The following is a 25438-nucleotide window of genomic DNA, read 5'->3' on the forward strand; positions in this document are numbered from 1 at the left end:
AGAAGAAGAAGAAGAAGAAGAAGAAGAAGAAGAAGAAGAAGAAGAAGAAGAAGAAGAAGAAGACAAACAAACAAATGAATGAACAAATGAATGAATGAATGAATTTATAAAGCTGTCAAGCATAAACTTCAGTTGCTGATGTTATAGTCTTGAATTACAAAAACAATCTGAAAGCAAGATTCCTCCTGGTTGGGAGACTTTAGTCTTAAGAACCTTCAACTGATTGAACTTCTTGAGACCCTGATCTGGCTGCTAATTGCATCTTAAAAATACCTTCACATGATTGTCAAGACTGATATTGAATGGAAAACTATGTACCTAGTCTAGAAAGTTCACATAAAACCATTGAACATTCTAGAATATGTGTGGTGATTTGAATAAGAATGGCTCAAATATTTGAATGATTAGTCATCAGGGAATAGCACTATTTGAAAGGATTAGAAGGGTTAAAAAGAGTGGCCTTGTTGGAGAAAGTGTGTTACTAGGGGTGGGCTTTGAGGTTTCAAAAGCCCATGACAACCCCAGTCCCCTGTCTTCTCTCTCTGTGTCTCTCTCTCTTTATCTGCTTGTGGACCAGGATGTAGCTCTCAGCTGCTTCTCCAGCACCAAGCCTACCCATTGCCATTCTTTCTGTCATGATGATAATGGACTAACCTCTGACACTGTAAGCCAGCCCCCAATTAAATGTTTTCTTTTATAAGAGTTGCCTTGGTCATGGTGGTTCTTCAACAGAACAGTGACTAAGACAGAAGTTGGTACCAGGGAGCAGGGTATTGCTGTGACAGGCCTGACCATACTGCTTATTGATGGAATGTGGAATTTGGGACTTTGTATTAGGAAAATATTTGAGTGTTTTAAGCAGGATTTTATGGGCCACACCAGCAAGAATATAGACAGTGGTGTTGAGAGCAATGTAGATTATGATTATCCTGCTAAGAGGTTTCAGAGGAGAAGAATATTAGTACGTGGCCTAGAGACCATTCTTATGATATTTTGGTGAAGTATGTAGCTGCTTTCTGTTCTTGTCCAAAAAATATGCCATGCCTGAGGCTAAATTGGTGAGTTTTTGATTTCTGGTATCTTCAGAGGAGATTTCGAGACAGCTCAGTATTGTTTTTTTGTCTTTTGGCTATTAGTGCTCACTCTTATGCAGATCTATAATGAAAAGGAGCAATCTGATCAAGGAAAAAAATAAAATTGTACAGTTTGAGGAGAACCAGGAAGTGTAATGGAGCTAAGTCCAGGGTTCAAGGAGATAAAAAGTTTAAAGAAAATCCTGGTGGAGTAAAAGAAAATGGTGGTGTCAGGGCAAGACTTCACCCAGCTAAGCTTCCAACTTATGAAAAGAAATTAAAGAGAAGCTTTAGCAGTGAGGGAAACCATTAGCAGCAGCTGATGCGGAAGCACGTGAAAGAGGGGAGCATGTTCCAGCCCCACCAAGCAGCAGAACGTGGCCGCTTTCAGCCGCATGGGTCTGCCTTTAGCATTGAGAATACAGGAAAGGTATTGTGAGATGGTCTCTCCATGCCTCAGGAAAGCAGCTGAGGACTGGCGTGTGTCAGGGGTGACCCTGCATAGAGGCCTCGAGAGGTCATTGTGTGGCACTGTGGAATACAGGATGCCTGCCAAGGAAAGCTGAGACTGGGTGTGGAACCAGCCTAAAGGAGAGAACTGTTGCATGAACAAAGCTGAAAGGAAGCGGTGAGCTGGAGAACACTTTCCTATCAGACATGGAGAACAGAGTACGGGGTTTGCATTGCTGGTTTTAGGTCTTGCTGTGGTCCAGCATTTCCTCACTGTGCTCCTTCTCTTCCCTTTTGGCATGGTAATGTACGTTCTGTGCCATTGTACATTGGAAGTATGTGATCTGCTTTTCTAATTCTGATTACTCTAGGGCAACAGTTAATAGACTGCTGTGAGTCTCAGAAGAGACTTCAAACTTTGGACTTTTACACAGTGTTGAGACTGTGACAGACTATGGGGACTGAATGCATTCTGCATTATGATATGGCTGCAACCCTATGAGGGCCAGGGGATGGAATGTGGTGGTTTGAATAAGAACGGCCCATAGGCTCAGGTATTTGAATGCTTAGTCATCAGGGAGTGGCACTGTTTGAAAGCATTAAAAGGCTTAGGAAGCCTGGAGGAAGTGTGTAACTGAGGGGGGTTTTGAGGTTTTAACAGTCCATGCCAGGCCCAGTCTTTCTCTTTGCTTGTGGTCAGGATGTAGCTCTCAGCTACTTCCCCAGCACCTGCCATCAGGCTCCCTGCTACGATGATAATGGACTAAGCCTCTGAAAGCATCAGCAGGCCTCCGTCCAAATGCTTTTTTTAAATGAGAGTTGCCTTGGTCATCACGTCTCTTCAGCAATAGAAGAATGTCTACAGCAATACGTAACTCCAAAAGCAGATTATTAGTTATCAAAATCACTTAGTAAGGAGCCAAAGGAGATAAACTACTTAGACCTGAGGGAAAATACAGAATGCTCACCATATGGAACGTGCATAAGCTCCAGGACACTCCCAGTGTCTCGCCTTGGTTTTCTCACAGGCAAACTGAGGTTAGTGGTGAGGCCTGGCGACCACGTGCGGGGGGATGGGTTAAGCAGGCTGTCCAGTGCTGACCACTCACCTGTGCCTCTTGTTGTATTACTTGGCTTGTGTTATGCTTAATTTTAACAACCATCATAGTGTCTGCAGCTGGTAAAAAGGTGCCAAAGACACTTCACGCTAGTTCTGTCATGACCTGAGCAAGCCCCAGTCTACTTGCCCTGGGCTCTGTTAGGAACTGCGCAGAAACGGGCGGGTCATTTCCGAGCTGCTTTCATCGGCCTCACGTTCACTCTACTTTCCACCTTGTATGTGGCATACGAACAGGGAAAAGGTGCTTTAAACTACCCACAACAGTGGGAAGGATGTCGGGAACCCTTGTCTGTGTCTCCCAGGCTGGAATCTAAGCTCTGCAGAGGGAGGCAACTGTGGGGTATCTCAGAGCCTGGCAGCCCTCTGTCACTTGCTGAGTGGTTATACTGCAGGCTGGCCCAAAGGTACAGTAACAGCAGGCAGTTTGTTTTCTAGTGCAACAACCGTGCTCAGTCTCTTTTCTCTCTCTCTTATATGATTTATTTTTTCATGCACAGGGCATGTGATTCCTTTCTCACTCATCTGCCCTGTGCTGGAGAGTTCGCTGTGGCCAGCTCTGCCCAGGGGCAGGACACACACAGCACTCTGTCCTTGGTGGCTGATCTTTTCTCCCACCTCTTCTCTCCCGTTTTTCTGGCCTCTCCCGCCAGACTCATGCCTGCCCTCCTCCACCCCACCGAGCTCCCTGTTGCCAGTGGAGGCCTCCTAGGAAATAGCATCACGCTCGGAGGGACTTAACCAATGGAATCAAGCACTCCTCGCAGAGATGTGGGCTGGGTTCAGGGCACGAAGCAGGCATGTTGGTGGGAGGACAGGAGGCCACGTGTGCCCTAAGCAGAGACACTAGCACTGAAGAAACAAAAGGACAGGAACTGCCCCACAGCAAACGCTCCAGCTCGCTCTCTCCTTCTCTCCCTGCCCCGCCCTCTCGGCCAAATCTCTGGCCAGAGGCCAGGACAGCAGAGGGGCAGCATTGCTCGCCAGTTTCACGGTGGCTCCCGGCTAGAATGTGCACCTCTCAGTTCCAAGCCTGGGTGGCTGTGAGTTCATGTAAAGTGTGCATACATGTGTGAGGGTACGAGTGAGTGAACAGGGTGCGTGTATGCGGGTGAGTGTCCACGAATGTGTAAGAGTGTGCGTGAGTGTGAGTGAACAGTGCGTGTATGCGTGTGAGTGTCCACGAATGTGTGTAAGGGTGTGAGTATATGTGTATGGCGGTGTTTATATGACTGTGTGAGCATGCGTGAACGTGCCTGTGCGTGCACATGTGTGTGGCGGCAGGGGGGTGGGTAGGTCCGATCTCTGTAAATCAGGCCTTCTAAATAATTAATCCTCGTTCCCTGCGCCTGTGAGTCCTCGGAAACCGCTCCTCAGGCCAGATTAGCGCGCTGAGCCTTCCTCCCTCGCCCCATTTCATTCCGGCCGGATGGGAGGCGCGCAGAGGCCGGGGCTCTGCCGTCCCGAGTCCCCGCGCAGACTCTGCAACACCTCTGCTTTGTGTTTCCACAGCCGACCTCAGAGGCAGAGACGAGGGGCACACGACGATGCTCACAAGCAAGGCAGGTACGGCCTCCGAGGAGGGCGAGGGCAGTGACCCCAGCCTCCCCCCCGGGGCCCGGGCGCTGGCGTGCCCGGCCCTGCCCAGCTCTCCCCGCGGGCCCCCGCCCTCACACTGCACATCCACGCTCACAGCGGTGCTTGTGAACTCAGGGCCCGGCTCTCGCCTGACAGCGTGAGGCAGCCAGGCTCGGAAGAGAGGAGGAAGCCCGCTCTCCCGACCTCGTGGTCCTTTCCGAGAAGACAGGGAGGCTGAGAGCCGGGCGGTAGTGAGGAGGAGGAGGAGGAGGAGGAGGAGGAGGAGGGCGGCACCTGAGCCAGGCAGGGAGGGCAGGGCGGCGGAGCGCCCCAGCATCACAGGGGAGTGGGCCTGACTGGTCACTTGGGAGGATCCCCTAGACCTTTCTAGAACAGACCTTGCGCTCTTGGGTAGGGAAGGATTTCGGGTGCCGCTCACGGTAGGGACAGAGGACCCTACTTAGGTGTAGGCTGTGGGAGGACTGGTCAGAAGGGGAGCTCCGCAGTGGAATAGGGGACAAGGGGGACGCCCACGTGTGAAAATCCAGGGCATATGTTAAATGAGGGAGAAGAACGACAAAGAAGCGTGTGTAGGACATTAACTGTGTAAGGAGGGAGAATAACACTGTATTTTGGTACTTTTGTATTTTTATAACAAAGTCTCGGCAGATGGACAAGGAACCGGTAAGACAACTATATGTAGATGAGGGTAGGTCAGTTGAATCCACTGCATGTTTAATTAATTTTTTTTTTTTTTTTTATGAGTATGGTGTTTTGCATGTAGTGCCCGGGGTGGCCGGAAGAGGGCGTCAGGTCCTCTGGGCAGGAGTCACATTTGTGAGCTGTGGAGTGGCTGCTGGGAACAGCATCAGGGTCTTGGGAAGAGCAGCCGGTCCCCTGTACCGCTGAGCCATTTCTCCAGCCCCTACCTGCACCAAACAGAAAGGAAGGGAGAGAGGGGGATAATCAAGATGTCAGAGGCAGGGTCTGGATTTGGGGAGCCCTTCTATGTGGCTGGGAGCCCCGATCGTAGAACTCCCAGGACAGTTTCTTTATCCAGAAAAGGGTAACGAAGGGCAGGGCAGAAGGAGGCAGAGCGGCTGTAAGAGGAAACAGTACCCTGCAAACCCGCCAAGAACAAGCAGCAGGCAGAGGCTTTGGGCAGCAGTGACCCCCTGCTTTCCCTCTGTGGCAGCCCGATTCTGAAACGAAGCTCCGACATCACCAAGTCGCCTCTCACCAAGTCCGAACAGCTGCTGCGGATAGACGACCACGACTTCAGCATGAGGCCTGGCTTTGGAGGTATGAGACATGCTCCCGGAGGGGGTTCCTCGTCTTCCCAGGGGTTCTTTGTCTGTGCACCCAGATCCGCTTGTCTCTGCCTCGCTGGGCCCAGCACCCTCTGAGCATCTGCCCTTCCTGCCCTGGCTCTGCCGAGTACCTGCTGGTGTGTGGTCAGGCAAGGCCGCTGTCCCAGGCTAGTGCAGTGAGAGAGCCCATTGAGTGTCAGTGAGTCACAGGCTGCCTCCAGAGCAGGGCAGGTGCAGGCCAGAGGACAACCTGTGGAAGCTGGTTCTCTCCACCACGCCAGCTCTGGGAATCCAGCTCCAGTCTTCAGGTTTGGCAGTCAGCAGCCTCACCTGAGCCATTGCGCTGGGCAGGGTTTGGTTTCTTTCCGGGGAAAATCTTTTTTATGGCTGTGTGCGTGAGTATGTGTTCATGTGTTCATGTGTTTCTGAAAACACGTCTGTAGGTGTGGGTGTACATGCCTGCAGAGACCAGAGGAAAATCTGCTGTGCCATGCTCAGGAATGCTGTCTACCTGCTTTGAGACAGCCTCTCACTGTCCTGAAGCTAAGCAATTAGGCTAGACTCCTGGCCAGAGGGCCCCGGGAACCCTGCCTCTGCCTCCCCATCCACCACAGCCAGGCTCAAACCCAGGCCTTCATGCTGCCAAGGCCTGCTGTGCTTGCTGACCGAGCCGTCCCTCCAGCCCCGGAAATCACCTTCATGTCTTTCTCTTTTTTTCTAATCACGTTTGCCTCCACCCCAACTGCCTCCAAACCAATCCCCCAAGTTCTAGAAAGGTCTTTCTTCTCTTTGTCATATGGAGCTATTGGACCCAGTCCTACGTCTTCATAACTACAGCACATCCTAGCCCTAATGCACACCCTACAAGCAATCTCTCTCTCTCTCTCTCTTATTCTCTGTCAACACTCAGTTTAAACGGCCTGGAAATGAGGACAGAAATGTAATGTTTGATTTAAGACCATTTTGGCATGTCTTCCTGGAAGCGTCACCATGTCACAAAGGTAGAGATGAGCGGGAGGACAAATGACTGAGGAAGGCTCGTGTCTCCAAGAGGGCAGGGTGAAAATGAAGACAGTTCAGCAGACCATTTCATGCTAAGGTGCATGCAGGCTGCTCCTTAGATCAGACCCTGACTCCAGCTAGGCCTTCACCACAGCTTCAAATGAGCATATGGAACCAGAAAGGAATGGTCTCTATTAGCCTCATTGTTCTGGGCCTGGAAAGATAGCTTAGTGGTTAAGGACACTGGCTGCTCTTTAGAGGACACCGGTTGGATTCCCAGAGCCACAGGAAAGCTCATGATGGTCTCTACATCACTCCAGTCTTAGGAGATCAGATGCGCTTTAACACTCTTAGCTTTAACAGACACCAGGCATACCTGCAGGAAAACACTTATACACATAAAACAATTCAACCGCACCATTCCGCAAAGGACAAAGCACTTTTATTACTAAGTTTTTGGGGGTTAGGATAGTCCAAGGAGCCAACCCATGAGCCTGTTTTTTTACTTCTTCTTTGACTGCAGGTGGGCATGGCCAAAACCTTCAAATGTTTGCCACGACTGACACGCCTTTGCCTGCCTCTTCTGTAGTAAAAGTTCAGCTGGGTGTGATGCACACTCCTGTACTCCCAGCAAGAGGATTGAGCATTTGAGATCAGCCTGGGCTACATAGCTAGGCACCGTCACAGGGGCTTGCAGTAACCGACAATCAGGGTGCCCGCATGGGTCTGAGCTAGGACTTCCGCATCAACGTTAGCGGTTGTGTAGCTTGGTCTTCTGGTGAGACCCCTAATGGGAACAGGAGCCCTCTGACTCTTGTCTGCTTTTTGGACCCTTTTCCTCTGACTGTGTTGCTTCAACCAGCCTTAGTATGAGGGGAGGTGCCTAGCCTTGTCTTAGCTTGATACGCCATGTTTGGCTGACATCCTTGGGAGACCTGCCCTGTTCTTAAGGGAAATGGAGGAGGAGTGGATGGGTAGGGGAGGTGTTGGGGAGGGACTGGGAGGAGAGGTGGGAGGGAAACTGGTCAGGATGTAATATATGAGAGAATACTTTTTTAAAAAGAAAGAAAAGAGAAAGAAAGAAAGAAAGAAAGAAAGAAAGAAAGAAAGAAAGAAAGAAAGAAAGAAAGAAAGAAAGAAAGAAAGAAAGAGGAAGGAAGGAAGAAAGAGGGAAAGCCACTGAGGGTAGGAGGGAGGGAAGGGGGGAAAGAAAGAGCAGAGAGAATGAGTGAGTGCTTCTGTCATGCCCTCCGCAGGCCCGGCCATCCCCGTGGGTGTGGACGTGCAAGTGGAGAGCCTGGACAGCATCTCCGAGGTGGACATGGTGAGTGCTTCTCTGGCCAGGGCTCTGGGCCTTGGGGAGGCTCACATGGACCTGTCTGGGCATCCCTGAATTCCATCATAACTCCTTGGCGGGCGTGTGTGTGCGCGTGTGCCCACACTCACTTTACACATGTCATTTGTGGGGAGTTCCCAGCTGGCGTGAGATAGAGTCAGGTGACAAACTTGGTCTTCTTGGGTTTGAGACCAGCCTGGTCTATTATAGAGGAAGCTCCATACCAGCCTGGGCTACCTTCACAGTGATGCCCCATCTCAAAAACTAAAAAGGTAGCAGGGTGGGGGTGGGGCGCACTCTACAAGTTGGACTTTTTAAAACTCTGCCTTGGCTTGGAGTCTCCAAGAAGCGGGCCAGTGTGTACCTGGGGACTGCTCCCAGAAACCGCAGTGAGACAGGAAGCAAGCCCTCCCCACCCCACCCCACCTCCGCAGTGTTCTTACGCAAGCCTCTCCAGGACGCGGTGAAGAACAGGGCTCGGGTCAGCCCAAGAGCTGGCACTTTCAGCTGGAGTCACCGGAGTCCGGGATGGGGGTGGGAGGGAACGCTGTGGGTCTGGGTGGGTGAAGTTCAGAGACAGTCTGTTCTGGGCGTCCTGTTGGTCGTCCGTTTAAAAATCGGAACCCACCGAAAAGCAAAAACGAATACTCCGGCCTTTCCTTCTCCAACGAGCCCACTTGGCTCCGTTTGGTTCCGCGCTGGTGACGGCTCCACAGTGGGTGGTATCTGTATCTCTGTCTGTCTCCCGCCTGCAGGACTTCACCATGACCCTCTACCTGAGGCATTACTGGAAGGACGAGAGGCTGTCCTTTCCCAGCACCAACAACCTCAGCATGACGTTTGATGGCCGCCTCGTAAAGAAGATCTGGGTCCCCGACATGTTCTTCGTGCACTCCAAACGCTCCTTCATCCACGACACCACCACAGACAACGTCATGCTACGGGTACAGCCCGACGGGAAAGTGCTGTACAGCCTCAGGTGGGGCGAAGGCAGGCGACTCCACGGGGCCCTGTCTGAATATTTTAATTTTAAGTTTCCTTTAATTAACTAAAAATTTAAAAATTCTGTATTACGTGTATGAGTGTTTTGGTTGCCAGCGAAAGTCAGAAGATCCCCTAGGCCTGTTGTGAGCCACCATGTGGGCTCTGGGAATCAAGCTCATGTCCTCTGCAAGAGCAGTCAGTGCTTTTAACAGCTGAGCCATCTCTGCAGCCTGAAAGTGTGCCTAATTTAAAAAAAAGTTTATTTTTCTAGTAAGAGGCAGGGAAATAAAAAAGAAACATGTTCTCCTAGATGCAGGCACATGCCTTCTTCTCTCTGATTCCAGTGTTTGGGGTATTTTTTTTTAACTTAAGTTTAAATATATTCTGCCCCCTTGCCTGGCCAACGTCGTGTCCGCCCTGAGGCAGCGTGGGCTCTGGACTTCCCAACAACACTGTGGTCTGAGCACCACTTCTGCAATGTCAGGGGTAAAATCTAGGGCTGGGGTGTGTAACCGAGGCCCTGGGTCCCGCTAGCACTGTGGAAAGAAGAACAATTAAAAAAATAATAAGGAAGGGGGGAGGGAGGGCGAGAAAGACTGAGAGAAGGAGAGAGGAAAGGAGGGAGGTAAGTCTCCAATCTCTGCTGGGCCTGGATGCCTGGGGGTGTTTAGCTGCTATGGACTCTGCCCTGTCAAATGCCTCTGTGCAAGGACAGCTTTAGAAGTTGGTGGCCTCACCTCCCTGTGGTGGAACAAGCTCAGATTCTCACAGAAGGGGGTGTCACTGACTGGGATTGGCTCCCGTTGACATATTTTGCTCTGGGATGATGTGTTGAAAGAAGCAGCAAAGACAAACCCACACACTAAAGTTAAAGTTGAATTCCAATCCCAGTTCCCAGGGAGATCTGTAACAATCTCTCGGCCCCCATCATATCTTGGGTCTAAGCACATAGACCCAAGTAGGTGTGGGGTTTTCATCTCTTTATTTGGAAGCCCTTCTCCTGTATGAGATCCTCGGAGAGGTGCTGGGCCTTTAGTGCCTTTCTTAGCAATATCAGACTGGTTCTCTCTGGAATCTTCATTTCTGAGGATCTTACGATTCTCCATTTCAAGAGAAAATTCTCTAAAAAATCAGCACAGCCTGTCTTAGTTAGGCCTTTTATTTCTGTGGAGAGACACCACAACCACTGCAATTCTTTTAAAGGAAAACATTTAATCGGGGTTAGCTTACAGTTTGGAGGTTTAGTCCATTATCGTCATGGCAGGAAACATGGCAGCCTGCAGGCAGACACGGTGCTGGAGAAGGAGCTGAGAGTTCTACACTGGATCAGCAGGCAGCAGGAAGGTCTGGCCTGAGCATCTGAAACCTCAAAGCCGACCCCAGTGCCATGCTTCCTCCAACAAGTCCACACCTCCAATAGCTCTACTCCCTACAAGGCTGTGAGGGCCATTTCCCTTCAAACCATTCTATTTCCTGGCCCGTACAGGCTTGCAACCATATCCTAGCGCATAAATCCACTTACTCCAACTCCAAAATCCCCATTTATCGTCTATCACTGTCTCAACTCTGCTTAAAGGTCCAAAGTCTCTTCTGAGACTCATGCAGTCTCAACCGTTGTACCCTGTAAAATCAAAATGAAAGAGCAGGTCACATACTTGCAGCATACAATGGCACAGAACATACATTACGATTCCAAAAGGATAGTGAGAAAATACTGGACCGAAGCAAGACCGAAACCATCTGTTCAAACTCCAAAGTCTGAATCTCCAACTCTGACGTCAAAGAAGTGTCAGATCTCCAACTCTTTCAGCTTGTTGGCTTCAGCACACTCCTCTGTCTCTTGGGCTGGCTCCACTTCCTGTCGGCAGGTACCCTGCCGAAGCCCGCCAGCAGAGTCGAACGCTTCTTGAGTTGGGAGTGAGGATTAAAAGTAATAAACTATCACACAACACACATGGGATCTTTCAGAGAGGCTCCGGACTTGACCAGCCAACAGCCTGACTTTATTGCAGAGAGCTTTTAAGCCAGAGTAGAAACAGCTCAGAACAATGGGTTAAATTCACAAGGAGGTGAAGCAAGAGCTGTGATCTTGACAAGCTCTTCCACCTGCTGGCACAAACAGGAGATGGACCTGGAAATTTTTCCCTGACTTCAGTGAAGGCCTGGTAAAAGCAGTCTTTCCGCTGAGATTTAAATATCACAGCAGCTGCCAGAGCAATGGCTCCCCACAGTATCCCACCATTCTAGCATCTCCAACATCTTGATATCTCCAAGGCTACCCAGGCTTCACCTTCATAGCTCCACACAACGGCTTTTCTGTACCTCCAGGCAAGGGTACCCCCCCCCCCCCGACACACGCCTGGCCTTGGTGGCTTTTCTTAGTCGTGGAGGAAGATTCCATAACCCTTTCTTGTATCTTGATTCTAACGCCAGAACCACGTGGCTGAAGCTGCCGGGCTCTGCTGCCTGCTGGGGCTGGAATTCAAATACGCTTTCACCAGCTTTCCGTTTTCAGTGGTTTCCTTCACCACTGTCCTAGAACTCAGTCTGTAGACCAGGCTGGCCTTGAACTCAGAGATCAGCCTGTCTCTTTTTCCAGAGTGCTGAGTCACCACACCCAGCTCTAGGCTTTTCTTTAATGCCTTCTTGAAGGTTGGAAGCTTAGCTGGGTGGGGTCTTGCCCGATCATCACTCCCTTTATTCTGTTTAGCATCGAGTCTCTTTAAACTTGTATCTGCATTTTGTATTTCCCTTGCTCAGCTTGTTCCTTTCCACTGTGGATCTGCACAAACCTGGTCGTCACCCATGCCACAGGATCAGTACTAGGTTGGTTTGAAATCTCCTCTGCCAGCTCTGCTGATCCAAAACTCTCCAGTTCAGCTTTAGGCAGATCTTTTAGACAAAGGCAGAAAGCAGCCACAGCCTCCAGCAAAATACCACAAGAATGATGTCTAGGCTGCTTACTCACATTCTTCTCTGAAACCTCTTGAACCAGCCTCCACAGTTCAAAGTCACCCTCAGCACCATCGTCTTCCATGTTCTTACTAAGTTAGCTCATTAAGTCTCACTTACAGCATTCCTCTGCCTTCCTAATCCAAAGTCCACATTCCTCCAACAAAAGCACGATCAGGCCTGTCAGTGCAATGCCCCAGTCCTGGTACCAACGTCTGTCTTAGCGGGTGTTCTATTGCTGTGAAGTGACACCATGACCAGGGAACTCTTATAAAGGAAAACATTTAATTGGGGATGACTTACAGTTCAGAAGTTTCGTCCATTATCCGTCACGGTGGGAAGCATGGCGCCATGCAGGCAGATGTGCTGGAGAAGGAGCTGAGAGTTCTACATCCAGATCTGCAGGCAGCAGGGAGAGAGAGTGACACTGGGCATGGCTTGAGCACATGAGACCTCAAAGCCCACATCCACAGTGACACCTTGACACATTTCCTCCTAACAGTGCCATTCCTTCTAAGCTATGGGGACCGTTTTCCTTTAAGCCACCTCCCAGCCACCACACCTATAACCACTGATGTACTAGTAAATGTTTAGCAACTGCTTGTCTTGTGTTTGTAATGTGTGTGTGTGTGTGTGTAATATATATGTGTGTGTATCATGTGCAGCATACATAGAGATAGATGCGTGCACATGCAGAAGTTACGATAAATATCGCTGATGTGAAGAATGCTGTGATGCTCAGTTTTAATTGTCACCTTGACACAGTACAGAACCTTAATGGGGACTTGCCTAGATCAGGCTGGTCTGTGGGGGATTATTGTAATTATGTTATTTGACGTGGGAAGACTCTCCGTTCCCTGAGACTGGGTTCCTGAGCAGAATAAAGGAAGAGTTAGCTGGGCTCTAGGTGCATACGTTTGTTTATTGCTCTCTGCTCTCAGCTGCGCACCTCAAGTTCCCGCACCCTGACTTCCCCACAGGGCTGGAGATAACCAGGGATGGGAGCCAAGTAGACCCTTTCCAGACTACATCACCTTTGTCCGGTGTTTTACCCCAGTAACGGAAAGCAGAACCAAGGCAGATGGATAGTGTGTCACTTACAAGTAAAACAAAACACACAGTTCTCTTTACTGATAATCTCCATGTGTTTTAACTTGAACATAATTTCCTTCCATTCTTTGTGAAACCCTTTATCAGTTTATATAATTCTGCCATCAACAAAAGTTCTGCAAAGGGAGAGCATAGTAAATCCTGCAGTCCCGCTTGCCTGGATGATAAACGAGAGTTCACGTTAAGAAGCAGAAGGTGAGAGAAGGATTTTACTCACTTGTCCAGGACACACATTCCCTACTTGCTGGTTTGGGTTACAGCTCTCAGATACTGGATAAACGCATCCTGAATATCCATGCCATTCTCAAGGCAATGGCCTTAAACACACACATCAATTTTTTCTCTTTGTTTACTTGTTTTTATTTACAAACCTTTTTTTCATGCAATATATTTCAGCCATAGCCTTTCCCTGCCCCCAGCTCCTCTCAGATACTTCCCACTGCCCTACCCATCTACCTTCATGTTTTTCTCTCTCCAAAAACAAAACAAAATGAAACCAAACCAAACAAAAAGCCCACAAAAGGAAAAACAAACTAACAAAATCCAATAAGACAGAAACTGCCAAAACAAAACAAAAAGTGCACAAAAGTTCATGGAGTCCACTTTGTGTTGGCCACCGGCTCCTGGGAGTGGGGCCTGCCCTGGAGTGGTTTACTCAGTAACACTCTTTTGGAGAACAGGGTTTTCCCTTTCTCAGCAGTTCTAAGTTACAAGTGGCTTCTCGGTGGAGGCAGGCCATTGTGTCCCCTCCTCCTTCTTCATGCTGGGGTTTTGTATGGCTTGAACTTACCTAGGTCTTGTGTGTGCTGCTCTGTGTCCATATGTGGATCATTCTGTTGTGTCTGGGAACTACTGTTTCTCTGGAGTCCTCCCCGCCTCTTCCTTTTATAGTGTCTTCTGCATAGATTCCCCGACACTGGAGGGGAAGCTCTGAAAAAGATGTTTACAGCTAAATTCTTCCAGGTTACTTGGGCACATCGTTTGCAGGGCTCTGTTAGCTCCTGTCTGCGGCAAGCTTCTCTGCTGAGGACTGAGTGAGGCTCCGATGGGTAGAACACAGAGCCATCAGAAGTCGGTTCATCACTACGTTCCTTTAGCGTAACATAGTAGTAGGTTTCCTCCTAGGCCTCTGTCCCACGGCCTGTCTTGTCTCAGGTTCTCGACACTTCACAGGGTCAGGTGGGGGTTCCCCTGCTCTGCAATGTTCCTTCTACACTGATAATGTAGATGCCATCAACAGTGGGAGCACAGCAAACAGAAAAGTGTGCTATTGTCATCAAGAAGCAGTGAGCTTTGAGTAGTTACACAAATATGGACAACTATTATGCTTCTATTTTGAGAATACTCTTTCCTTTGGACAACAATTTTAATTAAAAGTGTGTGTGTGAGAGAGCGAGTGAGCGAGCGAGCATAGCTGTGTGTGTGCGTTTCATTGTTACATGGACAGACAACATTGCATCCCCAGATTCTTGGAATGTGCTGGTGTTAGAAGAGATACTCATTTGCCTCGTATAGAGCCTGCTGTTAAACATAAATGCTTGAGAAGGCTGGGAAGACCATGTCGTGCCTCAGGGTCTTTCCCGGTGTCAGCATGCTGCTCAGGAACCGAGGGGGTGGTTGAAGAAGCAGGGCCTTTCTGCCTGCTCTGCCGCTCCACGTGTGTCTCAGCAGAGGCTGAGAGCCCGTCTCCTGTTTCTAGAGTTACCGTGACGGCGATGTGCAACATGGACTTCAGCAGGTTTCCCCTGGACACGCAGACCTGCTCCCTGGAGATCGAGAGCTGTGAGTAGACGCAGCCTGCCACCAGCACTTCCAGGCCCTCTCAGCGGCAGGCAAACATCCTCTCAGGAGCTCTGCTCTGCCTTCCTGCCTTTCGCCTCCTGGCATGAGGCTCTCCCAGTGGCTGGGGTAACCTCTACCTACAGCCTGCTGGCTGAAAATGCTGGCCACCTCCATACAACACCTTCATAGATTAATGTCTGGTTGGAAACTGTGCCACAGTCCCACCCTTGAACGCGTGAGGTCTCCTGTCACACAGGCCAGGCTTGGAAGAACAGATTGCGTACACATGAGCAGATGTTTTTGGGTGTGGCCTCACCTGAGAGGAGCATGGTGGGCACACAGCAGCTCTGAGAGGGGGATGGCCACAGTCATGTCCACCCTATTTTGAGGAAATGGGTCCAAGCGGCCGGCACACAGGCTGCCTGAGAGTGAGTCATGACCTGTCCATCAGGAGGTGAATCGTTGCTCTTTGGAAGAGAAGAAAGAACCGACTGTGCCCTAGCATATAAAGCTGAATCGTTTGGCAAGCTGAGCTACCTCAGTTGCCAGCATTTAGCTACCTCCACCTACAAGCATCACTTTTATTTGGTTTAACCCAGCAATGGCAGCTGAATTGTGGGGAGAGGCTTTTCGAGGGACCATAAGCCTTTAAGCTTTGGAGCCCTGCTCTGATAACTTTTGAGAAACTCGGAAGAATTGAAGTTATCTCTTAGACTGCAGTTTGCTGTCTTACCAACTAGTCTTTGTGGGGCCGAGGACACAGAGGTCACACAACCCTGCAGGCAGGCCTGGCTTGCCTGTTGCCCCATGTCTGACACAGGCTGTCTTCTTTCTAGATGCCTACACAGAAGACGACCTCATGCTCTACTGGAAAAAAGGCAATGATTCCTTGAAGACAGACGAGAGGATCTCCCTGTCTCAGTTCCTCATTCAAGAATTCCACACTACCACCAAACTAGCCTTCTACAGCAGTACAGGTGAGCTCAGAGCCTGGGGCTTCTGCCAGGGGCTTCGTCCTGGCTAGACCTTCAGGATCTGTTTAGGGAGTGTGTAGTTTGGCTGTCACAGCAGGAGAGCAGAGCTTTGAAACAGAAGACCAGGGTCCCAAATGACTAGTGGGTGGTATGCAGCAGGTCCCCGTGACTTGTTTTGTTTGAGACAGGGTCTCACTCCATTATCCATGCTGCCCTGAACTCATTGTCCACTGTGTGCCAGGCTGGTGAACTCATTACACTGTGTAGCCAGGATGTTTGAGATGGTTGCCTTGTTAAATTGGTGCTGCGTTCCTGAAATGCCCACCAGAGCCCCTGGTTCTTAGCAACAAACAAGCCCCAATTCAGACTGCTGTTCTCCACCTCCCTGGCTGTGCCATTACTACCCAAGCTCCTCAGAATGACCACCCCCACCTCCCATCATCATATGGACCCAGCTGAGGCTTTAGGAGTCTCAGGTCTATTGCAGGCCTTGTCACCTCCTGTTGCCGGAGGCTGTGCTCTGGGCCTTTCCCTAGCTATAGGCCTATGCTGTAGACAGGTAAGGGTTAACACTCTCCAGCCCTTGCTTCTGTTTTGACCAGTCACCTTACAGAATGTTTTGCACTTTCTCCTGCGGGACTTCCACCTTGGAAGCACATCCTGGCCTTTCTAATCTGTTAGCATCAACATTAGTGTGGCAGTTCAGCTCTCCTCAGTTCATTCAGCCTTTACGCTTTGAGTCGGTCTTCTGCAAGTCACTCTGCCACCCACTGAGGATGCCAGGTCCTGAGTTATAGCTGTCAAGTCCCCACTTCGCAGTCCTGGGCACGCCCTTCCCACCATCCTTACACGTTCCTTTTCATGAAAAACACAAAAGCACAGTAAAGCATAATGGGTTGGTGATTGTTACTCTACGCCTAGATAAAATACTGACCTTATGCCTCAAAACACGTTTATTCCCACAAAGAAATCCAGAAAGGGGCCAGGCATGAGGGTGGTCACCACCAGCCCAGCTCTTGTAAGGTGGAGGCAGGAAGATCAGGAGTTCGAGACCATTCTCGGTTTTACAATGAGTTTGTGGCTGGTCTGGGCAATTTAAAACCCTGTCTCAAAAGGAAAGAAAAAAGGGCAGCTGTTCAAGAAAGAGTCAGCTCCAGTGGGTCTGGGTTGTGACTTAGGAGTGTAAAGGGAGAGGGGGAGAAAGGGAGGAGAGACAGAGCAGCGGGAGGAGATCTAGCTCAGGACCTTGTGCATGCTGGTCTAGAACTGTCCCCATGAACACTGTCCCCACTCCAACATCTGAACTTCTAAGAAGCACAGTGAGGCTGATGGGCACTGGACCATATTTTGGGAAAGAAGACTATAACTGACTTTCTCAGGGTCGCCTTTGTGTTTGTGAAGGGGACAAAGATTCCTTGTGGTGGGTTCATACAACAGTGAGGGGCAGCCTGTCACTGCCACTGCTTGGTTTTGGTTTGTTTGTTTTTTCCCTCTCCCTCTAGAGGTATGGTTCCAATGGGAGGTCTGTTGTTTCTGAATGAGCTGCTATGCTACATACTCTCTCTTCCTCCTTCCTCCTCAGGCTGGTACAACCGTCTTTACATTAACTTCACTTTGCGTCGTCACATCTTCTTCTTCTTGCTCCAAACCTATTTTCCTGCCACCCTCATGGTCATGCTGTCCTGGGTGTCCTTCTGGATCGACCGCAGAGCTGTGCCTGCCAGAGTCCCCTTAGGTAAGGACTGTCTCAAGGGTATATTACAGGTCATTCTTTCCATCTTTCTCAAGCTGGTCCTCCACTCCTCTTCAGAGCTTGACTTGGAAATGCTTCAAGGTACTGATTCAAGTAGCATCTCACAATCTAGTGCCTGCCACCTGGAAATCTGCCCAGGCCACCATGGTTGTAGTCCTCTGAGAGCCCTGTTCTCAGGAGAGGGGTCCCAATCTTTGGGTGATTTCCCTGCTGGTCTGTATAATGTATTCTGTAACAGTGTTTCTCAAAGGGCACCCTGTGGTCTTTGCAATAGAATCCTTGTGTGTGTGTGTGTGTGTGTGGGGGGGGTTGTTAAAAACGGAAAGTCCGCAGAGTCAGAATCCCTATGTAAGGAGCTGCATTTTGTTGTTTCATTTGCTTTTTGGAGATAAAGTTTCCCTGTGTGTCTGGCTATTCTGGAACTCGCTCTGTAGACCAGGCTGGCCTCAAACTTGGAGGTCAGCCTGCTTCTGCCCCCCAAGTGCTGGGATTAAAGGTGTGTGCCACCACTGCCCAGCCAGGACCTGCTTTTTTAATGCACCCCTTCCCCCTTCACTTCCTTTCTCAGCACATCAACTCTCCTTAAGCATTGAGCCCACTTAGTCACAGACACCACTGCTGCTCAGACAGCTCAGGCTGCAAGTGACAGGGTGACCCACCAGGCTTCAATGAAATGGCTTGGGGTTGGCCCTTGGGATGACCCTAATCCTCTGTGATTTGATGTTCTGAGCTTAATTTGAAATCCTGGGCAATTTCCTCCAGACAGATGCCCTGCTCTCCAGCAGTGAGCTGTCACTCCAACAGCTACTGTGCTAAAGGCATGTGTGCTTTCATGTTAAAATCTGTCTCCTACAAATAAAATGATCCTGGTGGAACTGTTGTCAAGGTGCTCAAGATACTTCTGCTGGACGGGCACCCAGGTCCAGCATGGGGCGAGGAGACAGCGCAGGACTGTAGGAATTTTATGACACAGAGGACACAGTGTTGAAATAAACCTCATGCTTTCCGTCACCACTGATGGCCTACATCTGTATGTCCTTTCTTTAAACAACTGAAAGAAATGCCTTCCTGCTGAAATGTCTGGAGCTTTCTGCAGGGAAGGTGTGATTTAGTGTTGTAATGGATCTGCCAGCCATACAGAGGAGGATGGGGGTCGAGGGGCACAGGAGCAGGAAGAGATCTGAAATAGCTAGCTCTAGAAGGGCACAGGCACTGGCCTTCTAGGCCAAGGGAGAATGAGAGGCAGAGCCCCAGAAAGACAGGAAGTATATGTTTATTTCTCACCGTTTATGGCAGGCATCACCACGGTGCTGACCATGTCCACCATCATCACGGGCGTGAACGCCTCCATGCCCCGAGTGTCCTACATCAAAGCTGTGGACATCTACCTCTGGGTCAGCTTCGTGTTCGTGTTCCTCTCGGTGCTGGAGTACGCGGCTGTCAACTACCTGACCACAGTGCAGGAGCGGAAGGAACGGAAGCTACGGGAGAAGGTGACTAAACCGCGACATAGACCAGGCTATCCTGGGGACTGTGGGCAGGGCCAGTCCTCCCTGTAAAGCACGGATGTGACACCCTCTCCTCAGCTACTTCCAGCCAGGAGCAAATGGCATGATGTATGCTCTAATATTTGACATTTCCATCTTCCGCTCAGTGGAGAAATTCATTCAGCATCTACATCCCAGCAGTCACTAAACCAAATTAAGACATCATCTATTTAATTGAGGTTGTGATCAGAGTTTAGTGCAGTGGTTCTCAATGTGTGGGTCACGACCCCTCAGGAGGGGTGAATGACCTTTCACAGGGGTCACCTAAGACCATCCTACAAATCAGATATTTACATTATGATTTATAACAGTAGCAAAATCACAGTTATGAGGTAGCAACAAAATAATTTTACAGTTGGGGTCACCACAACATGAGGAACTGTATTATAGACAAAAGTTCAGCATTACGAAGATTAAGCACCACTAGTTTAATGAGAAAATCCCAGGTGGGAAAGAAATGATAAGTTAACATTGTACAACATATTATTATTATTTTTTTTGTAGAACATATTATTAACAAATGTCTAGAGATGGGATACAAAGTGAATCAATTGTAAGAAATAACAATAATAATTGACATTGAGATAAAGAAAGTAAAGCAATAAAAAGGCCACGGAGGTGGTCTGTAGAGCCCTCAGGGACAGCCACGGTCTTGCAGGAGACTTCCCTTCACACAGGTCCTTCTTTCTCCCATCATTTCTTAAATATCTTTCCTCCCAGCCTGCAACTCAGAGCCTCTCTCTTCCCGCAACCCTCACCACATACTGTTCCCACAGCGCTGTCTTTTGATCCCCGCCCTCATGACTGACCCTGAATAATGTCATCTGAACACGTTCTCTGTCAAGGGTCTGATGCCAGGTGCGGTGTCGACAACCTGTAATCCAGCTCCTCAGAGGGCCGAGGCGGGAGGTCACATGTAGGAGGCTGGCCTGGTTAACTTGCAAGACTGTCTGAAGATGAAAAGTGGAGAAAGATGTAGGTCAGAAGAGCACTCTTGTCTAACGTATGCAAGGCCCTGGGTTTGTCCCCACTGTCCCCAAAGGAAGCGTGGATTGAGCTCAGGGCTTATGCCATCACTGGAGGGCAGGGCTAGCCAGCGCTAGTCTTGTTAGTCTCTGGCACAGCAGAGTGTCCTTTCTTGCAAGTCAACATGCAGACATATCAGTTCAGCACCCTGTTCCCAGCAACACCATGCTGAGGCTTGAACCCTGACCTTGGGGCTGCTGGGTGAATGCCCTGACTGACAGCTGGCTTGGGATGTTTTTGAGTGACACCACCATCATTCTTCTTATCCTTCACCCAAAACCGAGACTAAAAGAGGCTGGAGGTGACATGGAGCTTTTGCAGGCTTCTGAGGGACGGTACTCAGCCCACACGCCTCTGTGTTCACAGATCTCCTGCTCCTGTGGGCTGCCCCAGCCCCGAGCCGTGATGCTGGACGGCAGCTACAGTGACGGGGAGGTGAACGACCTGGGCGGCTACATCCCTGAGAACGGAGAGAAGCCCGACAAGATGATGGTGCAGCTGACGCTGGCCTCCGAGAGGGGCTCTCCCCAGAGGAAAAGCCAGAGAGGCAGTTATGTGAGCATGAGGATCAATACCCACGCCATTGACAAGTACTCCAGGATCATCTTCCCAGCCGCTTACATTTTATTCAATCTGATATACTGGTCCATTTTCTCTTAGATGCCAGTAAGTTGGCACCTCTCACACTTTTCATGGTTTGTGCGCAGTACAGAAATTGCTGTAAAATGAAACTTACGGTTTAAAACCATCTCAGCACCTACCTGGGTTTTCACTGTCCCGTTGTCAGCTGTCCAAAGCTGTGCTGACAGCACACCTTATTTTCTTTTTGCATTTATTAAGCATCAGTTGTATACACAGCAATACACTAGGTGTTCAGGAATTTGTCATGATAGCAACTGACATTAGGTGTTCCTGGATGCCAGGGGCACAGTGGTCAGATATGGGCACAGTGCTATTCAGCCAGGGACCTGGATGCTGTGCACCCCAGGGCTTTATTCTGGGAGGCTCTGTGTTCTGTTGACTAGGGAGACTGGGTAGCACCTACACAAGACCCATCTGCATGGAGGCCACATGCACATACACCCCTTCTGAGGAAAGGCCGTGCCTCTGTCCCTGCCTCTGCCCTGCATCCCCCATGGTCATTGAAAGGAGGTGATGCTCATAGGATCTCTTTGTACAAGCTGTAGGTTTCTCCCTGTATAAGAAATGTTCTTCAGGTTGTTGACGCTTCTATGTACCCATTGCCATATGTGTGCATCTTGTCTGTTTAGCGGAGGTGACTAAGCTAGAGAAACATGTCCTTTTCCCTGCTTTCAAGTCACTGTTTCATGCCTCTCTACCACAGAGCAGGTGTTTTCTTTCTTTTTTTTTAAAGTCTTTTCTCAGTAGCATGGTATTATCACTGAGGAGCTTGAAGAGGTACTTTTTCCTGAATAATCAGCATTTCAAGGAAACTTGGGGCTGCTTCTAGCTCATGAGATGAACACAATTTCTTAAGAGAAAATAACCTTAAAAAGCAAAAGAAGTAGACACCTGCATTTCCATTCAGTGAGTGCCAGCACTGTCTAGGAACTACCAAGTAGTTCTCATCTAGACAAAGCATCCCATAGACCAGAGAAGTTGGCCCAGTGGCAACTGATAGGAGTCGTGGGTTGTAATCTGATGTATTACTTTGAAACAGAAGCCTTCATATTATCTATCGAGAAGATAACCCTAACCAAACTTGCCCCAACAGTAGTTAGCAGGACGGCATTTTTCTCTAGGCTACATCTTTCACTCAGAGAAACATCTATTCAGCATCTACCAAATCCTAGTGGCCATGAAGCCAACCTAACCAAGCCACGGCCCATTTAATTGTGACTGTGTTCAGAATTTAGTGAGGGAATTCCAGGAGACACATAAACGGTAATTTAACATTCTGGAACTTATTGTTAATAAACATGGAGGTAATCTAAGAGACCCCTCCAGAGGCAACCATCCTCCGCTCTATGAAACTTCCATATATATCTCCCATCATTTCAAAGTTAACCTGATGGACCAACACAAAATAATAGCATATACATGGCTATTCTTTATTCTGATTTTAAAAAGAACTATTTGTCAATTCCTACTTAGAAGGCAATCTCTCATTTCCCCCAATAAAAAGGTCATCAAAAGCTTTTTTTCAAACTCAAGGGGTAAACTTAGAGGGATAAATTAAATAATTAATTATCGTTGATATTCAAAATGACTATTCGTTTTGCCAAGCATGGCTTGCACATGCAGTAAAGTGGGGGATCTGGAGCTCAAAGCCGGTCTTGGCTTTATAGCCCAAGAGGCCAGCCTGGGCTATGTGAGGCTTAAAAAGATTGATTTTCCATTTTTACTTTATGAAGCAATTACCATTAAAATTAACACCTTTGCCACTGTCTTCTTCCTCACCACCAGGGTCACTGAGCTGTCTAGGTTTCCAGAGCAGGCAACTAAAGCCCTACTTGCTATTTGGGATACTCCTTACATGAGCCAGTGCGTAGAATACTCTGCTGGTCTGCCAACCTGGTATCTCAAAGAAGACTGGATAGCTTAATCAACAGACAGTTATTTTCTCAGAGTTCTAGAGACTGGTCAAGGTCAAGGTGCTGGCAGATGTGGTTTCCCATAGAGGCCTCTCTTCCTGACTTCCCAGTGGCCACCTTCTGCTGCTTCCTTGCCTTCTTTCCTCTGTATCCACCCGTGTCTAGATCCCTTTCTCCCTAGTTATATTGGATCAGGGCCCACATCCATGGCCTCATTTAACCTTTGTTACTTCTTTAAAAGCCTTGTCTCCAAACCATTAGTTTTGTAGCAATATCCTCCAAGTTGGAATACTTCATCTTAGAGGGAAGCTCCTTAGGATTTAGGATATGCTAAAAGAAGGCAATGACCTTCATCCCATAGGGAAGAAACCCATTCAGGTTAAGCTCAGGAAGCAAACGACTCAAAAGTTTCAGGAAGTCCCTGAAACCAACTAGATGAACTACCACACTCCACCAAGTGTATTTAAGCAATAAATGCTGAGATTCACTTTTCGGTAATCCAAGCTGTCTGGAAGAGGCAAAGACCAGCCAAGCTGCTTGAAAGGGACAGTTTCCAGCCTGTCCAGCTGTCTGCAAGTCATGCAAGTGAGCTTCAGATTTCCACCTGTTGTGAGCTGGAGTGGGTCTTCGAGTCATTGCTTCTCTAAATAACCCCAATAAAGCTCATTGATTCACAAAGTTGGACTTTGGTGGTATCTGTACTTTGGTCTGTCATTGGTTTCCTGTCTGGTTGAGTGCTCATATGTTCACCTATGCACAGGAACACTGACACACACACCACCATCATGTGCTTCCCATAACATACGCCAGCTGAAATCGATTTGTACCACACCGCGTCTAATAGTTATACTCAGGATATTCAGGTAGTAGTTACATTTAGGGAATGACAAGAAAACAAACCTGGGTACTAGAGAGATGGCTCAGTGGGTAAGAGCACTGCTTCTCAAATCTGAGGAATTGGGTTGAAATCATCAGCACCCATCCAGAAAGCTGTGTGTGGACATGTGCTGGGTCTTGAGGTAGATATTGATTCCCAATTTTCTAAGGAACCTCCATATTAATTTCCACAGTGGCTGTACAGGTTTGTACTTTCACCAACAATAGATAAGTGTTCCCCTTATTCCGCATCTTCAACAGCATGTGCTGTCCCTTGTGTTATTTATCTTAACTATTCTGACAAGTACAGATGGAATCTCAATGTAGTTTTGATTTGTATTTCCCTGATAGTGAAGGATGTTGAACATTTCTTTAAGTTTCTCAGCCATTTGAGATTGCTCTGTTGAGCAGATTTCTCTGCTTAGATCCGTACTCCTTTTTTTTTTTTTAAGATTTTTTTTAAAGATTATTTGGTTTTCTGATATCTAGTTTCTTCAGTTCTTTATATACTTTGGATATTAGATATTAGCTCTCTATCAGATGTGGAGTTGGTAAAAATCTTTTCCCATTCTGGAGGCTGCCACGCTGTCCAAATTTCAGTGTCCTTTGCCTTACAGAAGCTTTTCATTTTCATGAGGTCCCATTTATTAATTGTTTTTTTTTTTTTTTTTTTTTTTTGAGACAGGGTTTCTCTGTATAGACTAAACTGGACTCAAACTCAGAGATCCATCTTCCTCTGCCTCTGGAGTGATGGGACTAAAGGCGTGTGTGCCACCACTACTCGTGTAATTGTCGTTCTTAGTGCCGGCACTATCAGTGTTCAGTTCAGAAAGTCTCCTGTGCCAATGTAGCCAAGGCAATTTCCCACCTTCTGTTCTATCAGACTTTGTGTATCTGGTTTATGTTGAGGTTTTTGATCCATTTGGACTTCAGTTTGAAAATCTATTTCATTTTTTCTACATGCAGACATCCAATCATACCACTACCATTTGTTGAAGGGTTTCTCTTTCTTTCTTTCTTTCTTTCTTTCTTTCTTTCTTTCTTTCTTTCTTTCTTTCTTTCTTTCTTTCTTGTTTCTTTATAAAAAAAATCAGGTATCCATAGGTGTGTGGATTTATGTCTGGGTCTTCAGTTTGATTTCATTAATCAACATGTCTGTTTTTATTTTTTATGCCAATACCATGCTGGTTTTTATTACTATAGTTCTGTAGTTCTTTTTATTTTTTCAGGATTGGTTTAGCTTTGCTGGGTTTCTATTTTTCTCTATGAAGCTGAGAATTGTCCTTTCAAGGTCTGTGAATAATTTTGTTGGAATTTTGATGGAGACTACAACGAATCTGTTAGACTGCCTTTGTTAGCATGGTCATTTTTGCTATATTAATTCTACTGATCCATGAGCATAGGAGAGCTTTTCATCTTTTGATATCTTCTTCAATTTCTTTCTTTAAAGACTCAAAGTTAATATCACACATGCCTTTCACTGGCTTGGTTAGAGTTACCCTAAGCTATTTTGTATTATTTGATGGCATTGTGAAATGTGTTGTTTCCCTGATTTCTTTCTCAGTTCATTTGTCATTTGTATATAGGAGGGCTATTGGGTTTTGTGAATTAATTTTGTATTCTGCTATTTTGCTGAAATGTACGAGTTCCCTGGAAGAACTATTAGGGTCACATATGTATGCCATCATATACATTATCTGTAAATAAAGATACTTCGCCTTTTTCCTTTCCAATCTGTAGCCCTTGATCTCCTTCAGTTGTCTTATTGCTCCAGCTAAGAAATCAGTACCATATTGAATGGGTATAGAGAAAATCGACAATCTTGCTTTGTTCCTGATTTAAGTGGAAGTGCTTTGAGTTTCTCTCAAAGTTGATGTTGGCTATGGGCTTTCTGTAAAATACCTTCAGTCATGTCCCTTTTATGCTTTCTAGGACTTTTATCATAAAAGGTGTGAATTTTGTCAAAGGTCTTTTCTGCATCTCATGAGATGATCGTGAGGGTTTTTTCTTTTG

The 25438-nt window shown here is 47.9% G+C and overlaps 1 protein-coding gene across 6 annotated transcripts; it reads left to right on the plus strand.

The window, feature by feature from the left end:
* The first annotated feature begins 3501 nt into the window (after positions 1-3501).
* On the plus strand, positions 3502-23221 carry LOC129670704 (gamma-aminobutyric acid receptor subunit rho-1). Of its 6 annotated transcripts, none has more exons than XM_055599265.1 (11): positions 3502-3683; positions 4153-4206; positions 4879-4902; positions 5414-5520; positions 7787-7854; positions 8622-8845; positions 14612-14694; positions 15531-15671; positions 17251-17403; positions 18718-18914; positions 20361-23221. In XM_055599265.1, exons 4-11 carry the CDS (start codon positions 5502-5504, stop codon positions 20652-20654), a joined length of 1179 nt encoding a protein of 392 aa, XP_055455240.1. In that variant the 5' UTR covers positions 3502-3683; positions 4153-4206; positions 4879-4902; positions 5414-5501; the 3' UTR covers positions 20655-23221. The 6 variants fall into 6 exon arrangements, with proteins under 6 accessions (XP_055455240.1, XP_055455237.1, XP_055455242.1 ...); XM_055599262.1 differs by having other exon boundaries at positions 3590-3683; positions 4879-4931; XM_055599267.1 differs by lacking the exon at positions 3502-3683 and adding an exon at positions 3921-3932.
* Positions 23222-25438: the final 2217 nt, after the last annotated feature.

Source organism: Psammomys obesus, unplaced genomic scaffold (genome assembly GCF_907164565.1).
Source record: "Psammomys obesus unplaced genomic scaffold, mPsaObe1.curated_primary_1811, whole genome shotgun sequence".
Classification (NCBI taxonomy): Eukaryota; Metazoa; Chordata; class Mammalia; order Rodentia; family Muridae; genus Psammomys; species Psammomys obesus.